Source organism: Hemibagrus wyckioides, linkage group LG20, assembly GCF_019097595.1.
Source record: "Hemibagrus wyckioides isolate EC202008001 linkage group LG20, SWU_Hwy_1.0, whole genome shotgun sequence".
Classification (NCBI taxonomy): domain Eukaryota; kingdom Metazoa; phylum Chordata; class Actinopteri; order Siluriformes; family Bagridae; genus Hemibagrus; species Hemibagrus wyckioides.
Genome location: NC_080729.1, coordinates 22,003,877 through 22,031,663, shown reverse-complemented (window position 1 = coordinate 22,031,663; position 27,787 = coordinate 22,003,877). Strand labels below are relative to the sequence as shown.

General features: G+C 40.5%; 1 protein-coding gene, 1 long non-coding RNA gene and 1 other non-coding gene across 6 annotated transcripts in view; 2 read left to right on the top strand and 1 right to left on the bottom strand.

Annotated features, from left to right (window-relative positions):
- ngef (neuronal guanine nucleotide exchange factor) overlaps positions 1 to 27,218 on the top strand; it is a 40,044-nt gene extending 12,826 nt beyond the window's left edge. Inside the window, exons 7-15 of the mRNA XM_058418325.1 lie at positions 627 to 867; positions 1,009 to 1,138; positions 1,232 to 1,306; positions 18,452 to 18,541; positions 18,647 to 18,810; positions 24,748 to 24,906; positions 25,474 to 25,553; positions 25,711 to 25,815; positions 25,990 to 27,218. Coding sequence (XP_058274308.1) covers positions 627 to 867; positions 1,009 to 1,138; positions 1,232 to 1,306; positions 18,452 to 18,541; positions 18,647 to 18,810; positions 24,748 to 24,906; positions 25,474 to 25,553; positions 25,711 to 25,815; positions 25,990 to 26,210 — 1,265 coding nt within the window. The 3' untranslated portion in view covers positions 26,211 to 27,218. The remainder of the gene's footprint in view (positions 1 to 626; positions 868 to 1,008; positions 1,139 to 1,231; positions 1,307 to 18,451; positions 18,542 to 18,646; positions 18,811 to 24,747; positions 24,907 to 25,473; positions 25,554 to 25,710; positions 25,816 to 25,989) is intronic.
- Positions 1,313 to 16,769, top strand: LOC131370752 (uncharacterized). 4 transcript variants are annotated; one of them, XR_009207465.1, is made up of 4 exons: positions 1,313 to 3,984; positions 5,008 to 5,035; positions 5,358 to 11,198; positions 13,704 to 16,769. It is a non-coding gene; the product is annotated as an uncharacterized LOC131370752 (long non-coding RNA). The 4 variants fall into 4 exon arrangements; XR_009207466.1 differs by lacking the exons at positions 1,313 to 3,984; positions 5,008 to 5,035 and having other exon boundaries at positions 5,045 to 5,685; positions 5,776 to 11,198; XR_009207463.1 differs by lacking the exons at positions 1,313 to 3,984; positions 5,008 to 5,035 and having other exon boundaries at positions 5,045 to 11,198; positions 13,704 to 14,157; positions 14,200 to 16,769.
- A 160-nt stretch (positions 27,219 to 27,378) lies between the features above and the next one.
- Positions 27,379 to 27,452, bottom strand: trnai-aau (transfer RNA isoleucine (anticodon AAU)). The gene has a single exon. It is a non-coding gene; the product is annotated as a tRNA-Ile (tRNA).
- Positions 27,453 to 27,787: the final 335 nt, after the last annotated feature.

The following is a 27,787-nucleotide window of genomic DNA, read 5'->3' as shown; positions in this document are numbered from 1 at the left end:
ATTTTCCAGTTTTAATCTGTGTTATTTCTCTAATGCAGCAATATGTTCAGGTTCCTGATGTTTTATTACATCTACTGTTATTATATTTATAGTTCTGTGTGATTTGTGGCACATGGGTGCAGCAAGTTATTTCCTCTTGTTACATTCGAGCAGTTTTACACAGAGGTTCCCGCTCCAGCCTCTTTATTTCTTTATTCTCTCTTTTTAAGCTAATGAGACAAAAAAATCTGCTCTTGTCGTGTTACTGAGAATCTCTTCTGTCCTGAAGATATGAGAAAACCTAAAGTTACAGCTTTACCTCTGACTGTTAGCGCTGACACTGGAGACTCCTTCCACACATGTTTATGTGGAGTGTATGTTGTACACATCACTGTGAAGGAGCTGTTACTATGGAAACAATAAGGTATCAGAGTGAGGGCATTAATATAAATCTGTGCTACAGTTAGAGCTGCTGTTAGAGAGAATTAATCACCACCTGATCCACCAATCAGAATTAATCACCACCTGATCCACCAATCAGAATTAATCACCACCTGATCCACCAATCAGAATTCATCAACACCTGATCCTCCAGTCAGATTCCAGCTGGGTGTGGTTTCAGCTGCTATAAATTATGTTTATTAGAGTTATTCTGTTATTATTCCAGTTTAATCTGTGTTTAATGCAGCAATATGTTCAGGTTCCTGATGTTTATTACATCTGTTTTTTTTTCAGGTTCCTGATGGATCTGGAGCACCGGATTGAGGAGTCGCTGCTGATCTCTGATGTTTGTGACATCGTTCATGATCATGCCATTAACCATTTCGATGTCTTCATCAGTTATGTCATCAACCAGGTTTATCAGGAGAAGAACTACAGACGCATCCTGTGAGTGTGTGCGCATGTGTGTCTGCATGTGTCCATGTATAGGAGAGGCTTATTTAACCATGCATGCCTTTTTGTCCATTGTGTGCATGCTATGTGTGTGTGTGTGTTGTGTGTGTGTGTGTGTGTGTGTGTGTGTTACAGACAGGAGAACCCTACGTTTAAAGAGAACATGGCCGTTCTGGAGAATCAACCGAAAGTCAGAGGTCTCTCGTTCACCTCGTTCCTGATTCTCCCTTTCCAGCGAATCACACGACTCAAACTACTGGTGCAGGTAACAATCAGCCAATCAGAAGATTTAGAATACTGACACAGGGTCAGTCATAGTGTGTGTGTGTGTGTGAAATAATGTGTGTGTGTGTTCCAGAACATTCTGAAGAAGGTCGAGGAGAACTCAGAGAGAGAGAGGAATGCTATAAAGGCTCATCAGGAGCTTGAGAGGGTGAGTGGGTGAGTGTGTGTGAGTGTGTGTGTGTGTGTGTGTGTGTGTGTGTGTGTGTGTGTGAGAAAGAGAGTGAAAGAGCACATGTGAACAGTGCACTGTCTGGGCTTATCGTTGTCATGGTAACAGCCTGCCAAATTTGCAGATTTGCACAGTATGAAACTTTAGGTTTTATTTGTGAACTTTAGGATTATTGTGTAGAGTTACCTTTATTTTAGGGTCTAGGGATTAGGGTGCAGTGTGCAGATAGTAGAGTATAAGGTGTAGGGTTTAGAGTGTAGGGTTTAGGGTGTAGGGTTTAGGTGTTAGGGTTTAGAGTGTAGGGTTTAGGTGTTAGGGTTTAGAGTGTAGGGTTTAGGTGTTAGGGTTTAGGGTTTAGGTGTTAGGGTGTAGGATTTAGGTGTTAGGGTTTAGGGTGTAGTGTTTAGGTGTTAGGGTTTAGAATGTAGGCTTTAGGTGTTAGGGTTTAGAGTGTAGGGTTTAGGTGTTAGGGTTTAGGTGTTAGGGTGTAGGATTTAGGCGTTAGGGTTTAGGGTGTAGGATTTAGGTCTTAGGGTTTAGGTGTTAGGGTTTAGAGTGTAGGGTTTAGGTGTTAGGGTTTAGAGTGTAGGGTTTAGGTGTTAGGGTTTAGGTGTTAGGGTTTAGAGTGTAGGGTTTAGGTGTTAGGGTTTAGAGTGTAGGGTTTAGGTGTTAGGGTTTAGAATGTAGGGTTTAGGTGTTAGGGTTTAGAGTGTAGGGTTTAGGTGTTAGGCTTTAGGGTTTAGGTGTCAGGGTTTAGGTGTTAGGGTTTAGGGTGTAGGGTTTAGGTGTTAGGGTTTAGGGTTTAGGTGTCAGGGTTTAGGTGTTAGGGTTTAGGGTGTAGGGTTTAGGTGTTAGGGTTTAGGGTGTAGTGTTTAGGTGTTAGGGCTTAGAGTGTAGGGTTTAGGTGTTAGGCTTTAGAGTGTAGGGTTTAGGTGTTAGGGTTTAGAGTGTAGGGTTTAGGTGTTAGGCTTTAGAGTGTAGGGTTTAGGTGTTAGGGTTTAGAGTGTAGGGTTTAGGTGTTAGGCTTTAGAGTGTAGGGTTTAGGTGTTAGGGTTTAGAGTGTAGGGTTTAGGTGTTAGGCTTTAGAGTGTAGGGTTTAGGTGTTAGGGTTTAGAGTGTAGGGTTTAGGTGTTAGGGTTTAGAGTGTAGGGTTTAGGTGTTAGGGTTTAGAGTGTAGGGTTTAGAGTGTAGGGTTTAGAGTGTAGGGTTTAGGTGTTAGGGTTTAGAGTGTAGGGTTTAGCTGTTAGGGTTTAGGTGTTAGGGTTTAGGTGTTAGGGTTTAGAGTGTAGGGTTTAGGTGTAGGGTTTAGGTGTTAGGGTTTATGTGTTAGGGTTTATAGTGAAGGGTTTAGGGTTTAGATTGTACGGTTTAGCTGTTAGGGTGCAGGGTGTAGGGTTTAGGTGTTAGGGTTTAGCTGTTAGGGTTTAGGGTGTAGTGTTTAGGTCTTAGGGTTTAGAGTGTAGGGTTTAGCTGTTAGGGTGCAGGGTGTAGGGTTTAGGTGTTAGGGTTTAGCTGTTAGGGTTTAGGGTGTAGGGTTTAGGTCTTAGGGTTTACAGTGTAGGGTTTAGGTGTTAGGGTTTAGAGTGTAGGGTTTAGGTGTTAGGGTATAGAGTGTAGGGTTAGGTGTTAGTGTTTAGGGTGTAGGGTTTAGGTGTTAGGGTTTAGAGTGTAGGGTTTGGGGTGTGGGGTTTAGGTGTTAGTGTTTAGGGTTTGGTGTTAGGGTTTAGAGTGTAGGGTTTATGGTGTAGTGTTTAGGTGTTAGGGTTTAGGGTGTCATTTTAGGTTTTAGGGTTTAGGGTGTAGGGTTTAGGTGTTAGGGTTTAGGGTGTAGGGTTTAGGTGTTAGGGTTTAGAGTGTAGTGTTTAGGTGTTAGGGTTTAGGGTATCATTTTTAGGTTTTAGGGTTTAGGGTGTAGGGTTTAGGTGTTAGGGTTTAGAGTGTAGGGTTTAGGTGTTAGGGTTTAGGTGTTAGGGTGTAGGATTTAGGTGTTAGGGTTTAGGGTGTAGTGTTTAGGTCTTAGGGTTTAGGTGTTAGGGTTTAGAGTGTAGGGTTTAGCTGTTAGGGTTTAGGTGTTAGAGTTTAGAGTGTAGGGTTTAGGTGTTAGGGTTTAGGTGTTAGGATTTAGAGTGTAGGGTTTAGGTGTTAGGGTTTAGGGTTTAGGTGTTAGGGTTTAGGGTGTAGAGTTTAGGTGTTAGGGTTTAGAGTGTAGGGTTTAGATGTTAGGGTTTAGAGTATAGGCTTTAGGTGTTAGGGTTTAGAGTGTAGGGTTTAGGTGTTAGGGTTTAGGGTGTAGGGTTTAGGTGTTAGGGTTTAGAGTGTAGGGTTTAGGTGTTAGGGTTTGGGGTGTAGGGTTTAGGTGTTAGTGTTTAGGTGAATGGGTTTAGGATGTAGGGTTTAGGGTTTAGGGTGTAGTGTTTAGGTGTTGGGGTTTAGGTGAATGGGTTTAGGGTGCAGGGTTTAGGTGTTAGGGTTTAGAGTGTAGGGTTTAGAGTGCATAGGGTTGGGTTTATGGTCTAGGGTTTAGGATGTAGGGTTTAGGGTTTATGGTGTAGTGATTAGATGTTAGGGTTTAGGGTGTAGGGTTTAGGTGTTAGGGTTTAGAGTGTAGGGTTTAGGTGTTAGGGTTTAGAGTGTAGGGTTTAGGTGTTAGGGTTTAGGTGTTAGGGTGTAGGATTTAGGCGTTAGGGTTTAGGGTGTAGTGTTTAGGTCTTAGGGTTTAGGTGTTAGGGTTTAGAGTGTAGGGTTTAGGGTGTAGGATTTAGGGTGTAGGCTTTAGGTGTTAGGGTTTAGAGTGTAGGGTTTAGGTGTTAGGGTGCAGGGTGTAGGGTTTAGGTGTTAGGGTTTAGCTGTTAGGGTTTAGGGTGTAGGGTTTAGAGTGTAGGGTTTAGGGGTTAGAGTTTAGAGTGTAGGGTTTAGGGTGTAGGGTTTAGAGTGTAGGGTTTAGGGGTTAGGGTTTAGAGTGTAGGGTTTAGGGGTTAGGGTTTAGAGTGTAGGGGTTAGGGGTTAGGGTGTAGGATTTAGGTGTTAGGGTTTAGAGTGTAGGGTTTAGGTGTTAGGGTTTAGAGTGTAGGGTTTAAGTGTTAGGGGTTAGGGTGTAGTGTTTAGGTCTTAGGGTTTAGACTGTAGGGCTTAGGTGTTAGGGTTTAGAGTGTAGGGCTTAGGTGTTAGGGTTTAGGGTGTAGGGTTTAGGTGTTAGGGTTTAGGGTGTAGGGTTTAGGTGTTAGGGTTTAGGGTGTAGGGTTTACACCCTATTAGGATACACCCTATTAGGATACACCCTATTTAAACCCTGTTAGGGTTTAGAGTGTAGGGTTTAGATGTTAGGGTTTGGGGTGTAGAGTTTATGTGTTAGTGTTTAGGTGAATGGGTTTAGGATGTAGGGTTTTTGGTGTTAGGGTTTAGGGTGTAGTGTTTAGGTGTTGGGGTTTAGGTGAATGGGTTAGGGTTAGGGTTTAGCTGTTAGGGTTTAGGGTGTAGTGTTTAGGTCTTAGGGTTTAGAGTGTAGGGTTTAGGTGTTAGGGTTTAGAGTGTAGGGTTTAGGTGTTAGGGTTTAGGGTTTAGGTGTTAGGGTGTAGGATTTAGGTGTTAGGGTTTAGGGTGTAGTGTTTAGGTCTTAGGGTTTAGGTGTTAGGGTTTAGGTGTTAGAGTTTAGAGTGTAGGGTTTAGGTGTTAGGGTTTAGGTGTTAGGGTTTAGAGTGTAGGGTTTAGGTGTTAGGGTTTAGGGTGTAGTGTTTAGGTGTTAGGGTTTAGAGTGTAGGGTTTAGGTGTTAGGGTTTAGAGTGTAGGGTTTAGGTGTTAGGGTTTAGGGTTTAGGTGTTAGGGTGTAGGATTTAGGTGTTAGGGTTTAGGGTGTAGTGTTTAGGTCTTACGGTTTAGAGTGTAGGGCTTAGGTGTTAGGGTTTAGGGTGTAGGGTTTAGGTTTTAGGGTTTAGGGTGTAGTGTTTAGGTGTTAGGGTTTAGAGTGTAGGGTTTAGGTGTTAGGGTTTAGGGTGTAGGGTTTAGGTGTTAGGATTTAGAGTGTAGGGTTTAGGTGTTAGGGTTTATAGTGTAGTGTTTAGGTGCTAGGGTTTAGAGTGCATTGGGTAGGGATTAAGGTGGAGGATTAGGATGTAGGGTTTAGAGTGTAGGGTTTAGTGTTTAGGTGTTAGGGTTTAGAGTGTAGGGTTTAGGTGTTAGGGTTTAGGGTGTAGGGTTTAGGTGTTAGGGTTTATAGTGTAGGGTTTGGGGTGTAGTGTTTAGGTTTAGGGTGTCATTTTTAGGTTTTAGGGTTTAGAGTGTAGGGTTTAGGTGTTAGGGTTTAGAGTGTAGGATTTAAGTGTTAGGGGTTAGGGTTTAGGATGTAGTGTTTAGCTGTTAGGGTTTAGGGTGTAGGGTTTAGGTGTTAGGGTTTAGGGTGTAGTGTTTAGGTGCTAGGGTTTAGAGTGCATTGGGTAGGGATTAGGGTGGAGGATTAGGGTGTAGAGTTTATAGTGTAGGGTTTAGGGTGTAAGGTTTAGGTGTTAGGGTTAAGAGTGTAGGGTTTAGGTGTTAGGGTGTAGGGTTATGGTGTCGGCTTTAGGTGTTAGGGCTTAGAGTGCATAGGGTTTAGGGTGTAGGGTTTAGGTGTTAGGATTTAGAGTGTAGGGTTTAGGTGTTAGGGTTTATAGTGTAGTGTTTAGGTGCTAGGGTTTAGAGTGCATTGGGTAGGGATTAAGGTGGAGGATTAGGATGTAGGGTTTAGAGTGTAGGGTTTAGAGTGCATAGAGTAGGGTTTAGATGTTAGGGTGTAGGGTTTAGGTGTTAGGGTTTAGAGTGTAGGGTTTAGGGTGTATGGTTTAGGTGTTAGGGTGTAGGGTTTAGAGTGCATAGAGTAGAGTTTAGGGTGTAGGGTTTAGGTCTTAGGGTTTACAGTGTAGGGTTTAGGTGTTAGGGTTTAGAGTGTAGGGTTTAGGTGTTAGGGTATAGAGTGTAGGGTTAGGTGTTAGTGTTTAGGGTGTAGGGTTTAGGTGTTAGGGTTTATAGTGTAGGTTTTAGGGTGTAGGGTTTAGGTGTTAGGGTTTACAGTGTAGGATTTAGGTGTTAGGGTTTAAGTGTTAGGGTTTAGAGTGTAGGGTTTGGGGTGTGGGGTTTAGGTGTTAGTGTTTAGGGTTTAGGTGTTAGGGTTTAGAGTGTAGGGTTTAGGTGTTAGGGTGTAGGGTTATGGTGTCGGCTTTAGGTGTTAGGGCTTAGAGTGCATAGGGTTTAGGTGTTAGTGTTTATGGTGTAGGGTTTAGGTGTTAGGGTTTAGAGTGTAGGGTTTAGGTGTTAGTGTTTATGGTGTAGGGTTTAGGTGTTAGGGTTTAGAGTGTAGGGTTTACAGTGTAGGGTTTAGGTGTTAGGGTTTAGAGTGTAGGGTTTAGGTGTTAGGGTTTAGAGTGTAGGGTTTAGGTGTTAGGGTTTAGGGTTTAGGTGTTAGGGTGTAGGATTTAGGTGTTAGGGTTTAGGGTGTAGTGTTTAGGTGTTAGGGTTTAGAATGTAGGCTTTAGGTGTTAGGGTTTAGAGTGTAGGGTTTAGGTGTTAGGGTTTAGGTGTTAGGGTGTAGGATTTAGGCGTTAGGGTTTAGGGTGTAGGATTTAGGTCTTAGGGTTTAGGTGTTAGGGTTTAGAGTGTAGGGTTTAGGTGTTAGGGTTTAGAGTGTAGGGTTTAGGTGTTAGGGTTTAGGTGTTAGGGTTTAGAGTGTAGGGTTTAGGTGTTAGGGTTTAGAGTGTAGGGTTTAGGTGTTAGGGTTTAGAATGTAGGGTTTAGGTGTTAGGGTTTAGAGTGTAGGGTTTAGGTGTTAGGGTTTAGGGTTTAGGTGTCAGGGTTTAGGTGTTAGGGTTTAGGGTGTAGGGTTTAGGTGTTAGGGTTTAGGGTTTAGGGTTTAGGTGTCAGGGTTTAGGTGTTAGGGTTTAGGGTGTAGGGTTTAGGTGTTAGGGTTTAGGGTGTAGTGTTTAGGTGTTAGGGCTTAGAGTGTAGGGTTTAGGTGTTAGGCTTTAGAGTGTAGGGTTTAGGTGTTAGGGTTTAGAGTGTAGGGTTTAGGTGTTAGGCTTTAGAGTGTAGGGTTTAGGTGTTAGGGTTTAGAGTGTAGGGTTTAGGTGTTAGGCTTTAGAGTGTAGGGTTTAGGTGTTAGGGTTTAGAGTGTAGGGTTTAGGTGTTAGGCTTTAGAGTGTAGGGTTTAGGTGTTAGGGTTTAGAGTGTAGGGTTTAGGTGTTAGGGTTTAGAGTGTAGGGTTTAGGTGTTAGGGTTTAGAGTGTAGGGTTTAGAGTGTAGGGTTTAGAGTGTAGGGTTTAGGTGTTAGGGTTTAGAGTGTAGGGTTTAGCTGTTAGGGTTTAGGTGTTAGGGTTTAGGTGTTAGGGTTTAGAGTGTAGGGTTTAGGTGTAGGGTTTAGGTGTTAGGGTTTATGTGTTAGGGTTTATAGTGAAGGGTTTAGGGTTTAGATTGTACGGTTTAGCTGTTAGGGTGCAGGGTGTAGGGTTTAGGTGTTAGGGTTTAGGGTGTAGTGTTTAGGTCTTAGGGTTTAGAGTGTAGGGTTTAGCTGTTAGGGTGCAGGGTGTAGGGTTTAGGTGTTAGGGTTTAGCTGTTAGGGTTTAGGGTGTAGGGTTTAGGTCTTAGGGTTTACAGTGTAGGGTTTAGGTGTTAGGGTTTAGAGTGTAGGGTTTAGGTGTTAGGGTATAGAGTGTAGGGTTAGGTGTTAGTGTTTAGGGTGTAGGGTTTAGGTGTTAGGGTTTAGAGTGTAGGGTTTGGGGTGTGGGGTTTAGGTGTTAGTGTTTAGGGTTTGGTGTTAGGGTTTAGAGTGTAGGGTTTATGGTGTAGTGTTTAGGTGTTAGGGTTTAGGGTGTCATTTTAGGTTTTAGGGTTTAGGGTGTAGGGTTTAGGTGTTAGGGTTTAGGGTGTAGGGTTTAGGTGTTAGGGTTTAGAGTGTAGTGTTTAGGTGTTAGGGTTTAGGGTATCATTTTTAGGTTTTAGGGTTTAGGGTGTAGGGTTTAGGTGTTAGGGTTTAGAGTGTAGGGTTTAGGTGTTAGGGTTTAGGTGTTAGGGTGTAGGATTTAGGCGTTAGGGTTTAGGGTGTAGTGTTTAGGTCTTATGGTTTAGGTGTTAGGGTTTAGAGTGTAGGGTTTAGCTGTTAGGGTTTAGGTGTTAGAGTTTAGAGTGTAGGGTTTAGGTGTTAGGGTTTAGGTGTTAGGGTTTAGAGTGTAGGGTTTAGGTGTTAGGGTTTAGGGTTTAGGTGTTAGGGTTTAGGGTGTAGAGTTTAGGTGTTAGGGTTTAGAGTGTAGGGTTTAGATGTTAGGGTTTAGAGTATAGGCTTTAGGTGTTAGGGTTTAGAGTGTAGGGTTTAGGTGTTAGGGTTTAGGGTGTAGGGTTTAGGTGTTAGGGTTTAGAGTGTAGGGTTTAGGTGTTAGGGTTTGGGGTGTAGGGTTTAGGTGTTAGTGTTTAGGTGAATGGGTTTAGGATGTAGGGTTTAGGGTTTAGGGTGTAGTGTTTAGGTGTTGGGGTTTAGGTGAATGGGTTTAGGGTGCAGGGTTTAGGTGTTAGGGTTTAGAGTGTAGGGTTTAGAGTGCATCGGGTTGGGTTTATGGTCTAGGGTTTAGGATGTAGGGTTTAGGGTTTATGGTGTAGTGATTAGATGTTAGGGTTTAGGGTGTAGGGTTTAGGTGTTAGGGTTTAGAGTGTAGGGTTTAGGTGTTAGGGTTTAGAGTGTAGGGTTTAGGTGTTAGGGTTTAGGTGTTAGGGTGTAGGATTTAGGCGTTAGGGTTTAGGGTGTAGTGTTTAGGTCTTAGGGTTTAGGTGTTAGGGTTTAGAGTGTAGGGTTTAGGGTGTAGGATTTAGGGTGTAGGCTTTAGGTGTTAGGGTTTAGAGTGTAGGGTTTAGGTGTTAGGGTGCAGGGTGTAGGGTTTAGGTGTTAGGGTTTAGCTGTTAGGGTTTAGGGTGTAGTGTTTAGGTCTTAGGGTTTAGAGTGTAGGGTTTAGGTGTTAGAGTTTAGAGTGTAGGGCTTAGGTGTTAGGGTTTAGGGTGTAGGGTTTAGTTGTTAGGGTTTAGAGTGTAGGCTTTAGGTGTTAGGGTTTAGAGTGTAGGGTTTAGGTGTTAGGGTTTAGGTGTTAGGGTTTAGGTGTTAGGGTGTAGGATTTAGGCGTTAGGGTTTAGGGTGTAGTGTTTAGGTCTTAGGGTTTAGGTGTTAGGGTTTAGGTGTTAGAGTTTAGAGTGTAGGGTTTAGGTGTTAGGGTTTAGGTGTTAGGGTTTAGAGTGTAGGGTTTAGGTGTTAGGGTTTAGAGTGTAGGGTTTAGGTGTTAGGGTTTAGGGTTTAGGTGTTAGGGTGTAGGATTTAGGTGTTAGGGTTTAGGGTGTAGTGTTTAGGTCTTAGGGTTTAGAGTGTAGGGCTTAGGTGTTAGGGTTTAGGGTGTAGGGTTTAGGTGTTAGGGTTTAGGGTGTAGGGCTTAGGTGTTAGGGTTTAGGGTGTAGGATTTAGGTGTTAGGGTTTAGGGTGTAGGGTTTACACCCTATTAGGATACACCCTATTAGGATACACCCTATTTAAACCCTGTTAGGGTTTAGAGTGTAGGGTTTAGATGTTAGGGTTTGGGGTGTAGAGTTTATGTGTTAGTGTTTAGGTGAATGGGTTTAGGATGTAGGGTTTTTGGTGTTAGGGTTTAGGGTGTAGTGTTTAGGTGTTGGGGTTTAGGTGAATGGGTTAGGGTTAGGGTTTAGCTGTTAGGGTTTAGGGTGTAGTGTTTAGGTCTTAGGGTTTAGAGTGTAGGGTTTAGGTGTTAGGGTTTAGAGTGTAGGCTTTAGGTGTTAGGGTTTAGGTGTTAGGGTTTAGAGTGTAGGGTTTAGGTGTTAGGGTTTAGGGTGTAGTGTTTAGGTCTTAGGGTTTAGGTGTTAGGGTTTAGGTGTTAGAGTTTAGAGTGTAGGGTTTAGGTGTTAGGGTTTAGGTGTTAGGGTTTAGAGTGTAGGGTTTAGGTGTTAGGGTTTAGGGTGTAGTGTTTAGGTGTTAGGGTTTAGAGTGTAGGGTTTAGGTGTTAGGGTTTAGAGTGTAGGGTTTAGGTGTTAGGGTTTAGGGTTTAGGTGTTAGGGTGTAGGATTTAGGTGTTAGGGTTTAGGGTGTAGTGTTTAGGTCTTACGGTTTAGAGTGTAGGGCTTAGGTGTTAGGGTTTAGGGTGTAGGGTTTAGGTGTTAGGGTTTAGGGTGTAGTGTTTAGGTCTTACGGTTTAGAGTGTAGGGCTTAGGTGTTAGGGTTTAGAGTGTAGGGTTTAGGTGTTAGGGTTTAGGGTGTAGGGTTTACACCCTATTAGGATACACCCTATTAGGATACACCCTATTTAAACCCTGTTAGGGTTTACAGTGTAGGGTTTAGATGTTAGGGTTTGGGGTGTAGGGTTTAGGTGTTAGTGTTTAGGTGAATGGGTTTAGGATGTAGGGTTTAGGTGTTAGGGTTTAGGGTGTAGTGTTTAGGTGTTGGGGTTTAGGTGAATGGGTTTAGGGTGCAGGGTTTAGGTGTTAGGGTTTAGAGTGTAGGGTTTAGAGTGCATAGGGTTGGGTTTATGGTCTAGGGTTTAGGGTTTATGGAGTAGTGATTAGGTCTTAGGGTTTAGAGTGTAGGGTTTAGGTGTTAGGGTTTAAGGTTTAGGGTGTAGGGTTTAGGTGTTAGGGTTTAGAGTGTAGGGTTTAGGTGTTAGGGTTTAGAGTGTAGGGATTAGGTGTTAGGGTTTAGGGTTTAGGTGTTAGGGTGTAGGATTTAGGCGTTAGGGTTTATTGTGTAGGATTTAGGTCTTAGGGTTTAGAGTGTAGGGTTTAGGTGTTAGGGTTTAGGTGTTAGGGTTTAGAGTGTAGGGTTTAGGTGTTAGGGTTTAGGTGTTAGGGTTTAGAGTGTAGGGTTTAGGTGTTAGGGTTTAGAGTGTAGGGTTTAGGTGTTAGGGTTTAGAGTGTAGGGTTTAGGTGTTAGGGTTTAGAGTGTAGTGTTTAGGTCTTAGGGTTTAGAGTGTAGGGTTTAGGTGTTAGGGTTTAGAGTGTAGGCTTTAGGTGTTAGGGTTTAGGTGTTAGGGTTTAGAGTGTAGGGCTTAGGTGTTAGGGTTTAGGGTGTAGGGTTTAGGTGTTAGGGTTTAGAGTGTAGGGTTTAGGTGTTAGGGTTTAGAGTGTAGGCTTTAGGTGTTAGGGTTTAGGTGTTAGAGTTTAGAGTGTAGGGCTTAGGTGTTAGGGTTTAGAGTATAGGGTTTAGGTGTTACGGTTTAGGTGTTAGGGTGTAGGATTTAGGCGTTAGGGTTTAGGGTGTAGTGTTTAGGTCTTAGGGTTTAGGTGTTAGGGTTTAGGTGTTAGGGTTTAGGGTGTAGTGTTTAGGTGTTACGGTTTAGGTGTTAGGGTGTAGGATTTAGGCGTTAGGGTTTAGGGTGTAGTGTTTAGGTCTTAGGGTTTAGAGTGTAGGCTTTAGGTGTTAGGGTTTAGAGTATAGGGTTTAGGTGTTACGGTTTAGGTGTTAGGGTGTAGGATTTAGGCGTTAGGGTTTAGGGTGTAGTGTTTAGGTCTTAGGGTTTAGGTGTTAGGGTTTAGGTGTTAGGGTTTAGGGTGTAGTGTTTAGGTGTTAGGGCTTAGAGTGTAGGGTTTAGGTGTTAGGGTTTAGAGTGTAGGGTTTAGGTGTTAGGGTTTAGGTGTTAGGTGTTAGGGTTTAGAGTGTAGGGTTTAGGTTTTAGGGTTTAGGGTTTAGGTGTTAGGGTGTAGGATTTAGGTGTTAGGGTTTAGGGTGTAGTGTTTAGGTCTCACGGTTTAGAGTGTAGGGCTTAGGTGTTAGGGTTTAGGGTGTAGGGTTTAGGTGTTAGGGTTTAGGGTGTAGGGCTTAGGTGTTAGGGTTTAGGGTGTAGGGTTTAGGTGTTAGGGTTTAGGGTGTAGGGTTTACACCCTATTAGGATACACCCTATTAGGATACACCCTATTTAAACCCTGTTAGGGTTTACAGTGTAGGGTTTAGATGTTAGGGTTTGGGGTGTAGGGTTTAGGTGTTAGTGTTTAGGTGAATCGGTTTAGGATGTAGGGTTTAGGTGAATGGGTTTAGGGTGCAGGGTTTAGGTGTTAGGGTTTAGAGTGTAGGGTTTAGAGTGCATATGGTCAGGTTTATGGTCTAGGGTTTAGGATGTAGGGTTTAGGGTTTATGGTGTAGTGATTAGGTCTTAGGGTTTAGAGTGTAGGGTTTAGGTGTTAGGGTTTAGGGTGTAGGGTTTAGGTGTTAGGGTTTAGAGTGTAGGGTTTAGGTGTTAGGGTTTAGGGTTTAGGTGTTAGGGTGTAGGATTTAGGCGTTAGGGTTTAGGGTGTAGGATTTAGGTGTTAGGGTTTAGAGTGTAGGGTTTAGGTGTTAGGGTTTAGAGTGTAGGGTTTAGGTGTTAGGGTTTAGAGTGTAGAGTTTAGGTATTAGGCTTAAGAGTGTAGGGTTTAGGTGTTAGGGTGTAGTGTTTAGGTCTTAGGGTTTAGGGTGTAGTGTTTAGGTGTTAGGGTTTAGAGTGTAGGGTTTAGGTGTTAGGGTTTAGGGTTTAGGTGCTAGGGTTTAGGTGTTAGGGTTTAGGGTGTAGGGTTTAGGTGTTAGGGTTTAGGGTGTAGTGTTTAGGTGTTAGGGCTTAGAGTGTAGGGTTTAGGTGTTAGGGTTTAGAGTGTAGGGTTTAGGGTGTAGGATTTAGGCGTTAGGGTTTAGGGTGTAGTGTTTAGGTCTTAGGGTTTAGGTGTTAGGGTTTAGGTGTTAGGGTTTAGGTGTTAGGGTTTAGGGTGTAGGATTTAGGCGTTAGGTTTAAGGTTTAGTGTTTAGGTCTTAGGGTTTAGGTGTTAGGGTTTAGGTGTTAGAGTTTAGAGTGTAGGGTTTAGGTGTTAGGGTTTAGAGTGTAGGGTTTAGGTGTTAGGGTTTAGGGTGTAGTGTTTAGGTGTTAGGGTTTAAAGTGTATGGTTTAGGTGTTAGGGTTTAGAGTGTAGGGTTTAGGTTTTAGGGTTTAGGGTTTAGGTGTTAGGGTGTAGGATTTAGGTGTTAGGGTTTAGGGTGTAGTGTTTAGGTCTCACGGTTTAGAGTGTAGGGCTTAGGTGTTAGGGTTTAGGGTGTAGGGTTTAGGTGTTAGGGTTTAGGGTTTAGGGTGTAGGGCTTAGGTGTTAGGGTTTAGGGTGTAGGGTTTAGGTGTTAGGGTTTAGGTGTTAGGGTTTAGGGTGTCATTTTAGGTTTTAGGGTTTAGGGTGTAGGGTTTAGGTGTTAGGATTTAGAGTGTAGGGTTTAGGTGTTAGGGGTTAGGGTTTAGGATGTAGGGTTTAGGTGTTAGGGTTTATGGTGTAGTGTTTAGGTGCTAGGGTTTAGGGTGTCATTTTAGGTTTTAGGGTTTAGGGTGTAGGGTTTAGGTGTTAGGATTTAGAGTGTAGGGTTTAGGTGTTAGGGTTTATAGTGTAGTGTTTAGGTGCTAGGGTTTAGAGTGCATTGGGTAGGGATTAAGGTGGAGGATTAGGATGTAGGGTTTAGAGTGTAGGGTTTAGGTGTTAGGGTTTAGGTGTTAGGGTTTAGAGTGTAGGGTTTAGGTGTTAGGGTTTAGAGTGTAGGGTTTAGGTGTTAGGGTTTAGAGTGTAGGGTTTAGGTGTTAGGGTTTAGAGTGTAGGGTTTAGGTGTTAGGGTTTAGAGTGTAGTGTTTAGGTCTTAGGGTTTAGAGTGTAGGGTTTAGGTGTTAGGGTTTAGAGTGTAGGCTTTAGGTGTTAGGGTTTAGGTGTTAGAGTTTAGAGTGTAGGGCTTAGGTGTTAGGGTTTAGGGTGTAGGGTTTAGGTGTTAGGGTTTAGAGTGTAGGGTTTAGGTGTTAGGGTTTAGAGTGTAGGCTTTAGGTGTTAGGGTTTAGGTGTTAGAGTTTAGAGTGTAGGGCTTAGGTGTTAGGGTTTAGAGTATAGGGTTTAGGTGTTACGGTTTAGGTGTTAGGGTGTAGGATTTAGGCGTTAGGGTTTAGGGTGTAGTGTTTAGGTCTTAGGGTTTAGGTGTTAGGGTTTAGGTGTTAGGGTTTAGGGTGTAGTGTTTAGGTGTTACGGTTTAGGTGTTAGGGTGTAGGATTTAGGCGTTAGGGTTTAGGGTGTAGTGTTTAGGTCTTAGGGTTTAGAGTGTAGGCTTTAGGTGTTAGGGTTTAGAGTATAGGGTTTAGGTGTTACGGTTTAGGTGTTAGGGTGTAGGATTTAGGCGTTAGGGTTTAGGGTGTAGTGTTTAGGTCTTAGGGTTTAGGTGTTAGGGTTTAGGTGTTAGGGTTTAGGGTGTAGTGTTTAGGTGTTAGGGCTTAGAGTGTAGGGTTTAGGTGTTAGGGTTTAGAGTGTAGGGTTTAGGTGTTAGGGTTTAGGTGTTAGGTGTTAGGGTTTAGAGTGTAGGGTTTAGGTTTTAGGGTTTAGGGTTTAGGTGTTAGGGTGTAGGATTTAGGTGTTAGGGTTTAGGGTGTAGTGTTTAGGTCTCACGGTTTAGAGTGTAGGGCTTAGGTGTTAGGGTTTAGGGTGTAGGGTTTAGGTGTTAGGGTTTAGGGTGTAGGGCTTAGGTGTTAGGGTTTAGGGTGTAGGGTTTAGGTGTTAGGGTTTAGGGTGTAGGGTTTACACCCTATTAGGATACACCCTATTAGGATACACCCTATTTAAACCCTGTTAGGGTTTACAGTGTAGGGTTTAGATGTTAGGGTTTGGGGTGTAGGGTTTAGGTGTTAGTGTTTAGGTGAATCGGTTTAGGATGTAGGGTTTAGGTGAATGGGTTTAGGGTGCAGGGTTTAGGTGTTAGGGTTTAGAGTGTAGGGTTTAGAGTGCATATGGTCAGGTTTATGGTCTAGGGTTTAGGATGTAGGGTTTAGGGTTTATGGTGTAGTGATTAGGTCTTAGGGTTTAGAGTGTAGGGTTTAGGTGTTAGGGTTTAGGGTGTAGGGTTTAGGTGTTAGGGTTTAGAGTGTAGGGTTTAGGTGTTAGGGTTTAGGGTTTAGGTGTTAGGGTGTAGGATTTAGGCGTTAGGGTTTAGGGTGTAGGATTTAGGTGTTAGGGTTTAGAGTGTAGGGTTTAGGTGTTAGGGTTTAGAGTGTAGGGTTTAGGTGTTAGGGTTTAGAGTGTAGAGTTTAGGTATTAGGCTTAAGAGTGTAGGGTTTAGGTGTTAGGGTGTAGTGTTTAGGTCTTAGGGTTTAGGGTGTAGTGTTTAGGTGTTAGGGTTTAGAGTGTAGGGTTTAGGTGTTAGGGTTTAGGGTTTAGGTGCTAGGGTTTAGGTGTTAGGGTTTAGGGTGTAGGGTTTAGGTGTTAGGGTTTAGGGTGTAGTGTTTAGGTGTTAGGGCTTAGAGTGTAGGGTTTAGGTGTTAGGGTTTAGAGTGTAGGGTTTAGGGTGTAGGATTTAGGCGTTAGGGTTTAGGGTGTAGTGTTTAGGTCTTAGGGTTTAGGTGTTAGGGTTTAGGTGTTAGGGTTTAGGTGTTAGGGTTTAGGGTGTAGGATTTAGGCGTTAGGGTTTAGGGTGTAGTGTTTAGGTCTTAGGGTTTAGGTGTTAGGGTTTAGGTGTTAGAGTTTAGAGTGTAGGGTTTAGGTGTTAGGGTTTAGAGTGTAGGGTTTAGGTGTTAGGGTTTAGGGTGTAGTGTTTAGGTGTTAGGGTTTAAAGTGTATGGTTTAGGTGTTAGGGTTTAGAGTGTAGGGTTTAGGTTTTAGGGTTTAGGTGTTAGGGTGTAGGATTTAGGTGTTAGGGTTTAGGGTGTAGTGTTTAGGTCTCACGGTTTAGAGTGTAGGGCTTAGGTGTTAGGGTTTAGGGTGTAGGGTTTAGGTGTTAGGGTTTAGGGTTTAGGGTGTAGGGCTTAGGTGTTAGGGTTTAGGGTGTAGGGTTTAGGTGTTAGGGTTTAGGGTGTAGGGTTTACACCCTATTAGGATACACCCTATTAGGATACACCCTATTTAAACCCTGTTAGGGTTTACAGTGTAGGGTTTAGATGTTAGGGTTTGGGGTGTAGGGTTTAGGTGTTAGTGTTTAGGTGAATCGGTTTAGGATGTAGGGTTTAGGTGTTAGGGTTTAGGGTGTAGTGTTTAGGTGTTGGGGTTTAGGTGAATGGGTTTAGGGTGCAGGGTTTAGGTGTTAGGGTTTAGAGTGTAGGGTTTAGAGTGCATAGGGACGGGTTTATGGTCTAGGGTTTAGGATGTAGGGTTTAGGGTTCATGGTGTATTGATTAGGTCTTAGGGTTTAGAGTGTAGGGTTTAGGTGTTAGGGTTTAGGGTGTAGGGTTTAGGTGTTAGGGTTTAGAGTGTAGGGTTTAGGTGTTAGGGTTTAGGGTTTAGGTGTTAGGGTGTAGGATTTAGGCGTTAGGGTTTAGGGTGTAGGATTTAGGTCTTATGGTTTAGAGTGTAGGGTTTAGGTGTTAGGGTTTAGAGTGTAGGGTTTAGGTGTTAGGGTTTAGAGTGTAGGGTTTAGGTGTTAGGGTTTAGAGTGTAGAGTTTAGGTGTTAGGGTTTAGAGTGTAGGGTTTAGGGTTTAGGGTTTAGGGTTTAGGGTTTAGGGTTTAGGGTTTAGGGTTTAGGGTTTAGGGTTTAGGGTTTAGGGTTTAGGGTTTAGGGTTTAGGGTTTAGGGTTTAGGGTTTAGGGTTTAGGGTTTAGGGTTTAGGGTTTAGGTGTTAGGGCTTAGAGTGTAGGGTTTAGGTGTTAGGGTTTAGAGTGTAGGGTTTAGGTGTTAGGCTTTAGAGTGTAGGGTTTAGGTGTTAGGGTTTAGAGTGTAGGGTTTAGGTGTTAGGCTTTAGAGTGTAGGGTTTAGGTGTTAGGGTTTAGAGTGTAGGGTTCAGGTGTTAGGCTTTAGAGTGTAGGGTTTAGCTGTTAGGGTTTAGAGTGTAGGGTTTAGCTGTTAGGGTTTAGAGTGTAGGGTTTAGGTGTTAGGGTTTAGAGTGTAGGGTTTAGGTGTTAGGCTTTAGAGTGTAGGGTTTAGCTGTTAGGGTTTAGAGTGTAGGGTTTAGCTGTTAGGGTTTAGAGTGTAGGGTTTAGCTGTTAGGGTTTAGGTATTAGGGTTTAGGTGTTAGGGTTTAGAGTGTAGGGTTTAGGTGTTAGGGTTTAGAGTGCATTGGGTAGGGATTAGGGTGGAGGATTAGGGTGTAGGGTTTAGAGTGTAGGGTTTAGGTGTTAGGGTTTAGAGTGTAGGATTTAGGGTGTAGGGTTTTGGTGTAGGCTTTAGGTGTTAGGGTTTACAGTGTAGGGTTTAGGTGTTAGGTTTTATAGTGAAGGGTTTAGGGTTTAGAGTGTATGGTTTAGCTGTTAGGGTGCAGGTTGTAGGGTTTAGGTGTTAGGGTTTAGCTGTTAGGGTTTAGGGTGTAGTGTTTAGGTCTTAGGGTTTAGAGTGTAGGGTTTAGGTGTTAGGGTTTAGAGTGTAGGCTTTAGGTGTTAGGGTTTAGAGTGTAGGCTTTAGGTGTTAGGGTTTAGGTGTTAGAGTTTAGAGTGTAGGGCTTAGGTGTTAGGGTTTAGGGTGTAGGGTTTAGGTGTTAGGGTTTAGAGTGTAGGGTTTAGGTGTTAGGGTTTAGGGTTTAGGTGTTAGGGTGTAGAGTTTAGGTCTTAGCATTTAGATGTTAGGGTTTAGAGTGTAGGGTTTAGGTGTTAGGGTTTAGGGTGTAGAGTTTAGGTCTTAGCGTTTAGATGTTAGGGTTTAGAGTGTAGGGTTTAGGTGTTAGGGTTTAGGGTGTAGAGTTTAGGTCTTAGCGTTTAGATGTTAGGGTTTAGAGTGTAGGGTTTAGGTGTTAGGGTTTAGAGTGTAGGGTTTAGGTGTTAGGGTTTAGAGTGTAGGGTTTAGGTGTTAGGGTGTAGGATTTAGGCGTTAGGGTTTAGGGAGTAGTGTTTAGGTCTTAGCGTTTAGATGTTAGGGTTTAGAGTGTAGGGTTTAGGTTTTAGAGTTTAGAGTGTAGGGTTTAGGTGTTAGGGTTTAGGGTCTAGGGTTTAGGTGTCAGGGGTTGTAGCATTATATAGGATATAGCATTATATTTTACGGATAAAGTTTCAATTTCTTCCTACAAAACATTCACACCATAAATTTCAAGTATGACAGTCACTGAGCTGAAATCAGCACCCTTACTAAGGTGTGTGTGTGTGTGTGTGTGTGTATGTGTGTGTGTGTGTGTGTGTATGTGTGTGTGTGTGTGTGTGTGTGTGTATGTGTGTGTGTGTGTGTGTGTGTGTCAGATTGTGAAGGAGTGTAATGAAGGTGTGAAGAAGATGAGCCGCACTGAGGAGCTGATCAGCATTGAGAAAACACTGGAGTTCAAATCGAAGGTAAACAATAAGATCTATATTAAAGCTGTGTGAAGGTCACTAACACTGGGTGGACAGGAAGCTGCTTTTAAAGAGTATGACCCTGATTTTAACCTTTGACCCCAGTCAGTGCCGGTGATATCTCACTCCCGGTGGCTACTAAAGAAGGGCGAGGTTCTGCAGATGTCTGGGCCGAAGAGCACTCGCACTATGCGAAGCCGAAAGCTGTTCCATCCCCTTTACCTGTTCCTCTTCAATAATCTGCTGCTCATCACCAAGCGCAGCTCCAGGTTAGTCATGATGTCATTAATGTGCGACACATACAACCACAACATCAGAGAACTGACCAGGGACCAGAAGTCAGCATCTAAAAATAATTATCAGTTCAATTAAATTCAGTTTCTTTTCTATAGTGCTTTTAACAACGGCCATGATTGTGATGAGATTATAAACACTGAGAGTGGGATTATAAATCATTATGATCACTGAGAGTGGGATTATCAATCATTATGAACACTGAGAGTGGGTTTACAGTATAAATCATTATAAACACTGAGAGTGGGATTACAGTATAAATCATTATAAACACTGAGGTGGGATTATAAATCATTACGAACACTGAGAGTGGGTTTACAGTATAAATCATTATAAACACTGAGAGTGGGATTACAGTATAAATCATTATAAACACTGAGGTGGGATTATAAATCATTCTAAACACTGAGAGTGGGATTATAAATCATTATAAACACAGAGAGTGGGATTATAAATCATTATAAACACTGGGAGTGGGATTTTAAATCATTAAAAACACAGAAAGTGGGATTATAAATCATTATAAACACAGAGAGTGGGATTGTAAATCATTCTAAACACTGGGAGTGGGATTGTAAATCATTCTAAACACTGAGGTGGGATTATAAATCATTCTAAACACAGAGAGTGGGATTATAAATCATTATAAACACTGAGAGTGGGATTATAAATCATTATAAACACTGAGAGTGGGATTATAAATCATTATAAACACAGAGAGTGGGATTATAAATCATTATAAACACTGAAAGTGGGATTATAAATCATTATAAACACTGGGAGTGGGATTATAAATCATTATAAACACTGAAAGTGGGATTATAAATCATTATAAACACTGAAAGTGGGATTATAAATCATTATAAACACTGGGAGTGGGATTATAAATCATTATAAACACTGAAAGTGGGATTATAAATCATTATAAACACTGAGAGTGGGATTATAAATCATTATAAACACAGAGAGTGGGATTATAAATCATTATAAACACAGAGAGTGGGATTATAAATCATTATAAACACAGAGAGTGGGATTATAAATCATTATAAACACAGAGAATGGGATTATAAATCATTATAAACACAGAGAATGGGATTATAAATCATTATAAACACAGAGAGTGGGATTATAAATCATTATAAACACAGAGAGTGGGATTATAAATCATTATAAACACTGAGAGTGGGATTATAAATCATTATAAACACTGAGAGTGGGATTATAAATCATTATAAACACAGAGAGTGGGATTATAAATCATTATAAACACAGAGAGTGGGATTATAAATCATTATAAACACTGAGAGTGGGATTATAAATCATTATAAACACTGAGAGTGGGATTATAAATCATTATAAACACAGAGAGTGGGATTATAAATCATTATAAACACAGAGAGTGGGATTATAAATCATTATAAACACTGGGAGTGGGATTATAAATCATTATAAACACAGAGAGTGGGATTATAAATCATTATAAACACAGAGAGTGGGATTATAAATCATTATAAACACTGGGAGTGGGATTATAAATCATTGTAAACACTGAGAGTGGGATTATAAATCATTGTAAACACTGAGAGTGGGATTATAAATCATTATAAACACTGAGGTGGGATTATCAATCATTATGAATACTGAGAGTGGGATTATCAATCATTATGAACACTGAGGTGGGATTATCAATCATTATAAACACTGAGAGTGGGATTATAAATCATTATAAACACAGAGAGTGGGATTATAAATCATTATAAACACAGAGAGTGGGATTATAAATCATTATAAACACTGAGGTGGGATTATAAATCATTATAAACACTGAGGTGGGATTATAAATCATTATAAACACTGAGAGTGGGATTATAAATCATTATAAACACAGAGAGTGGGATTATAAATCATTATAAACACAGAGAGTGGGATTATAAATCATTATAAACACTGGGAGTGGGATTATAAATCATTATAAACACTGGGAGTGGGATTATAAATCATTATAAACACAGAGAGTGGGATTATAAATCATTATAAACACTGGGAGTGGGATTATAAATCATTATAAACACTGAAAGTGGGATTATAAATCATTGTAAACACTGAGAGTGGGATTATAAATCATTATAAACACTGAGGTGGGATTATAAATCATTATGAATACTGAGAGTGGGATTATCAATCATTATGAACACTGAGGTGGGATTATCAATCATTATAAACACTGAGAGTGGGATTATAAATCATTATAAACACTGAGGTGGGATTATAAATCATTATAAACACAGAGAGTGGGATTATAAATCATTATAAACACAGAGAGTGGGATTATAAATCATTATAAACACTGAGGTGGGATTATAAATCATTATAAACACTGAGGTGGGATTATAAATCATTATAAACACTGGGAGTGGGATTATAAATCATTATAAACACTGGGAGTGGGTTTATAAATCATTATAAACACTGGGAGTGGGATTATAAATCATTATAAACACTGGGAGTGGGATTATAAATCATTATAAACACTGGGAGTGGGATTATAAATCATTATAAACACTGGGAGTGGGATTATAAATCATTATAAACACTGGGAGTGGGATTGTAAATCATTCTAAACACTGAGGTGGGATTATAAATCATTCTAAACACTGAGAGTGGGATTATAAATCATTATAAACACAGAGAGTGGGATTATAAATCATTATAAACACAGAGAGTGGGATTATAAATCATTATAAACACAGAGAGTGGGATTATAAATCATTATAAACACTGAGAGTGGGATTATAAATCATTATAAACACTGAGAGTGGGATTATAAATCATTATAAACACTGAGAGTGGGATTATAAATCATTATAAACACTGGGAGTGGGATTATAAATCATTATAAACACAGAAAGTGGGATTATAAATCATTATAAACACAGAGAGTGGGATTATAAATCATTATAAACACTGGGAGTGGGATTATAAATCATTATAAACACAGGGAGTGGGATTATAAATCATTATAAACACTGAAAGTGGGATTATAAATCATTATAAACACTGGGAGTGGGATTATAAATCATTATAAACACTGAAAGTGGGATTATAAATCATTATAAACACTGAAAGTGGGATTATAAATCATTATAAACACTGGGAGTGGGATTATAAATCATTATAAACACTGGGAGTGGGATTATAAATCATTATAAACACTGAGAGTGGGATTATAAATCATTATAAACACTGGGAGTGGGATTATAAATCATTATAAACACTGAGAGTGGGATTATAAATCATTATAAACACAGAGAGTGGGATTATAAATCATTATAAACACAGAGAGTGGGATTATAAATCATTATAAACACTGAGAGTGGGATTATAAATCATTATAAACACTGAGAGTGGGATTATAAATCATTATAAACACAGAGAGTGGGATTATAAATCATTATAAACACTGGGAGTGGGATTATAAATCATTATAAACACTGGGAGTGGGATTATAAATCATTATAAACACAGAGAGTGGGATTATAAATCATTATAAACACTGGGAGTGGGATTATAAATCATTATAAACACTGAAAGTGGGATTATAAATCATTATAAACACTGAGGTGGGATTATAAATCATTATGAATACTGAGAGTGGGATTATCAATCATTATGAACACTGAGAGTGGGATTATAAATCATTATGAACACTGAGGTGGGATTATAAATCATTATAAACACAGAGAGTGGGATTATAAATCATTATAAACACTGAGGTGGGATTATAAATCATTATAAACACTGAGGTGGGATTATAAATCATTATAAACACTGGGAGTGGGTTTATAAATCATTATAAACACTGGGAGTGGGTTTATAAATCATTATAAACACAGAGAGTGGGATTATAAATCATTATGAACACAGAGAGTGGGATTATAAATCATTATAAACACAGAGAGTGGGATTATAAATCATTATAAACACAGAGAGTGGGATTATAAATCATTATAAACACTGAGAGCGGGATTATAAATCATTATAAACACTGAGAGCGGGATTATAAATCATTATAAACACAGAGAGTGGGATTATAAATCATTATAAACACAGAGAGTGGGATTATAAATCATTATAAACACTGAAAGTGGGATTATAAATCATTATAAACACAGAGAGTGGGATTATAAATCATTATAAACACTGGGAGTGGGATTATAAATCATTATAAACACTGGGAGTGGGATTATAAATCATTATAAACACAGAGAGTGGGATTATAAATCATTATAAACACTGGGAGTGGGATTATAAATCATTATAAACACTGAAAGTGGGATTATAAATCATTATAAACACTGAGGTGGGATTATAAATCATTATGAATACTGAGAGTGGGATTATCAATCATTATGAACACTGAGAGTGGGATTATAAATCATTATGAACACTGAGGTGGGATTATAAATCATTATGAACACAGAGAGTGGGATTATAAATCATTATAAACACTGAGAGTGGGATTATAAATCATTATAAACACTGAGGTGGGATTATAAATCATTATAAACACTGAGAGCGGGATTATAAATCATTATAAACACAGAGAGTGGGATTATAAATCATTATAAACACAGAGAGTGGGATTATAAATCATTATAAACACAGAGAGTGGGATTATAAATCATTATGAACACAGAGAGTGGGATTATAAATCATTATAAACACTGGGAGTGGGATTATAAATCATTATGAACACTGAGAGTGGGATTATAAATCATTATAAACACAGAGAGTGGGATTATAAATCATTATAAACACAGAGAGTGGGATTATAAATCATTATGAACACAGAGAGTGGGATTATAAATCATTATAAACACTGGGAGTGGGATTATAAATCATTATGAACACTGAGAGTGGGATTATAAATCATTATAAACACTGAGGTGGGATTATAAATCATTCTAAACACTGAGAGCGGGATTATAAATCATTATAAACACAGAGAGTGGGATTATAAATCATTATAAACACTGAGAGTGGGATTATAAATCATTATAAACACTGAGAGTGGGATTATAAATCATTATAAACACTGAGAGCGGGATTATAAATCATTATAAACACAGAGAGTGGGATTATAAATCATTATAAACACAGAGAGTGGGATTATAAATCATTATAAACACAGAGAGTGGGATTATAAATCATTATAAACACTGGGAGTGGGATTATAAATCATTATAAACACTGACAGTGGGATTATACATCATTATAAACACTGGGAGTGGGATTATAAATCATTATAAACACTGAAAGTGGGATTATAAATCATTATAAACACAGAGAGTGGGATTATAAATCATTATAAACACAGAGAGTGGGATTATAAATCATTATAAACACAGAGAGTGGGATTATAAATCATTATAAACACAGAGAGTGGGATTATAAATCATTATGAACACAGAGAGTGGGATTATAAATCATTATAAACACTGGGAGTGGGATTATAAATCATTATGAACACTGAGAGTGGGATTATAAATCATTATAAACACTGAGGTGGGATTATAAATCATTCTAAACACTGAGAGCGGGATTATAAATCATTATAAACACAGAGAGTGGGATTATAAATCATTATAAACAGAGAGAGTGGGATTATAAATCATTATGAACACTGAGAGTGGGATTATAAATCATTATAAAAAAAAATCATATATGAGATTTATAAAAGATTAATAAATTCCGCCAACAGTTAACGTCACAGCTGTTGTCCTGTAGTTCCAGGTAAGAGATTTAAGTGTTGATTACACAGCCACCATGCACTTACTGTTTGTTTAAAATATTTGATTTAGAGTGTGTGTGTGTTTGTGTTTGTGTGTGTGTGTGTGTGTGTGTGCCAGTGGGGAGAAGTTTCAGGTGCTGGACTCATGCAGTCGCTCCATGTTGAGGACTGAGGATATGGAGGATCAGGGTCAGGTACTGGCATTTGCATTTGTGCTCAAACTGCTGGAAAATCAAGAGGAGCGTCCAATTAGCTACATGCTAAAGACCAACAGCATGTGAGACAAACACATTAACATACATATAAACATACACAACACACACACAATACACACATTCAGTATATAGTAGACTCACTATAACACATAAAGACATGTTGTGTAGTCCAGTCTGAAGTAGCAGAAACAGGAGCAGGACTCCATCGACATCTAACACACACCTCATCACGCAGGAGGTAAACTCCCTGTAGCTTAATGACCGATGGTGGACATGGTGTCTAAAGCAGGATTAAATTATATATATTCAACTCCAGACTCAATGGAGTCCAGTACAGAGTCTGGATCAGGCGCTCTGAGTGGGTATGCTCCACTGAGTGACTGAAAACACTCTGTCCCACACATTATATTTACATTTAACTGCAGGCATCACACACACACACACACACCGCCACTTCATGATACGCTTTATTTTCACAAAGTAAAGTTTTACTGCATTTGAACCTTCCAACTAATCAACATCCCAACAATGACCACTAGTGAATGCATTAATCCACTAAACAGACACTAAAACAAATGTGTGTGTGTGTGTGTGTGTGTGTGTGTGTGTGTGTTGTCTGCTCGGAACAGGAGTGAGAAACTGCGTTGGATGTGTGCTCTCACCCCAAACCGCAGAACACGATTCCTCTCAGCCAGCGCACACACACCAGGTATACACACACACACACACACACACACACACATACATACACATACACACACACCAGGTACGAACATACACACATTTAATAAAGCTGATCATTATTGTGCTAGTCATACTAACAGGATGATAATGTGTGTGTGTGTGTGTTTGTGTGTGTGTGTTAGATTCCCCTCAGGTTCAGTGTATTCAGTCATACTCGGCTCAGGAGCCTGATGAGCTGTCAGTAGAGATGGCTGACGTTCTGCTTGTACTTGAGGAGACAAATGATGGTACACACACACACACACACACACACCTCTGGGACTCAGGTCACATTTAGGAATAAAGTATTGATGTTAGTTCTGTAGAGGATTTTGTTATCCTGCAATCTCAGTTTAGAATCTCCTTATTAATTAAATTATATTAAAAGAATAAATCATCATCATCTTACCCTCCCCCCACAGGCTGGATGATGGGTGAACGTCTACATGATGGAGAACGTGGTTGGTTCCCTTGCCGCGTAGTGGAGGACATTAAGAGTGCTGAGATTCGAGCTCAGAACCTGCGGGAGTGTGAGAGGATTCAGCAGGCGCAAGGGGGAGGCGGAGCCTCCAGGGGGCGCTGGAACCCCAAAAACACATCCTACACACCCACTTGGACTGACCAATCAGAGCAGGAGTTCTGAGCCACACCACAGACAAACCCACCACTGCATCAGCCTGGATCATGCTATCTAAATCAAAAAACTTGTGGGCTCATGGGGTCAAAGGTCAAACACATCAAGAAGACATGTGTCTTCATTTACTTCCCATAACAACAAAACCACATGGGTGTAGAGCAGGAACACCATCACTGCAGCGAGTGTGTTAATTAGCTAGCATGCTAACTTGCACAGAGAGGGACAATCAGTCCCTGAACAGTCTCACTTCTCCATGGTTCTCACATCTTACTGGCTAATTTCTGCACACACAGATGTTCTTTATTGATAGGGATGAGGGGAAGTTGACGAGGTGCATTCATGTGTGTTTTTGGCATTTGTGTTTTGAATTGCTGCTTGTGTTAAAAATCTGTCGCTGTTTACACTGCATGACGATGCGCCACAGTATCGCTGATGAACAAAATTAAAAAAACTCAGGAGTTATGAATGTGTTCAGTCACACCTCAGTGACGCTACCTAGTTATTTTTACCCTCTGTGGGAAAGAGGTGTGTGTGTGTGTGTGTTACAGAAACTGTTCGCTGTTTGGAATGTTGTTTAAAACTGGAAATTGAGGAGTGCATGTTTTGCATGTCCTGCAATTGAGAGCTTAATCCAATAAACACACACACACACACACACACACAAATAAGCTTACACAACCAGTTTAACAGTAAGTGCTTCCTTAAACAGAAAGCTCATGCAATATGAAGTGATTTGTGTCTGTGTGTGTCTGTGTGTGTGTGTGAGTGTGTGTCTGTGTGTGTGTGTGAGTGTGTGAGTGTGTGAGTGTGTGTGTGTGTGTGTGTGTGAGTGTGTGTGAGTGTGACTGCATGATTATAAATAATGAAGTTCATTCTGGGTCACTGGCTGATTGCCTGTGTAAGGTTAATCTGTATTAAGACTTTATTAAACTCTGTGTCTAATTTAAGGTGATTGATGTTGTGTTTTGTAAAAACATAATTTATTGCTAATGCAGAATAAAATGTTGAAAAGCATGTGGTTTCTGATCAGTGAATTTTGTGATTATATCAGAAATAAATGTGATTTTGGTGTAAAAGTCAACATAAAATGCTCTGTGTGAATAATGTGGCAAACTTTATTCTTGCAGAAAAACAAAGCAATATTAACACACACACACACACACAAAAACAGCCATGGCCCGTACGGGGATCGAACCCGCGACCTTGGCGTTATTAGCACCACGCTCTAACCAACTGAGCTAACCGGCCGCAAGCAGAAAATAGCTTTGTTATTTTCCAACACGGAGGTTCTTTCTTAACGAAATATGTATCTTAGCAATCAATAAGATATGAAACATAACCAGTTCTCAGTGTGCAAGCAGCCAACTGAACCGTCATATATTTGTAAATCTGACTCTGAAAGAGTCAGTGCCTCACCTGCCACGAACCTCAACACACATCATAGAACTTATTTCGGTTAAAGACATGGTCAGCCTCACACAATGGAGGACGAACAGCGACCTCTAGTGGTGTTTAGGTGTAACAAGGTACTGATGCCAGTCCTGTTTATTAGATTATTCAAATTTAAATTCAAATTTTATTCC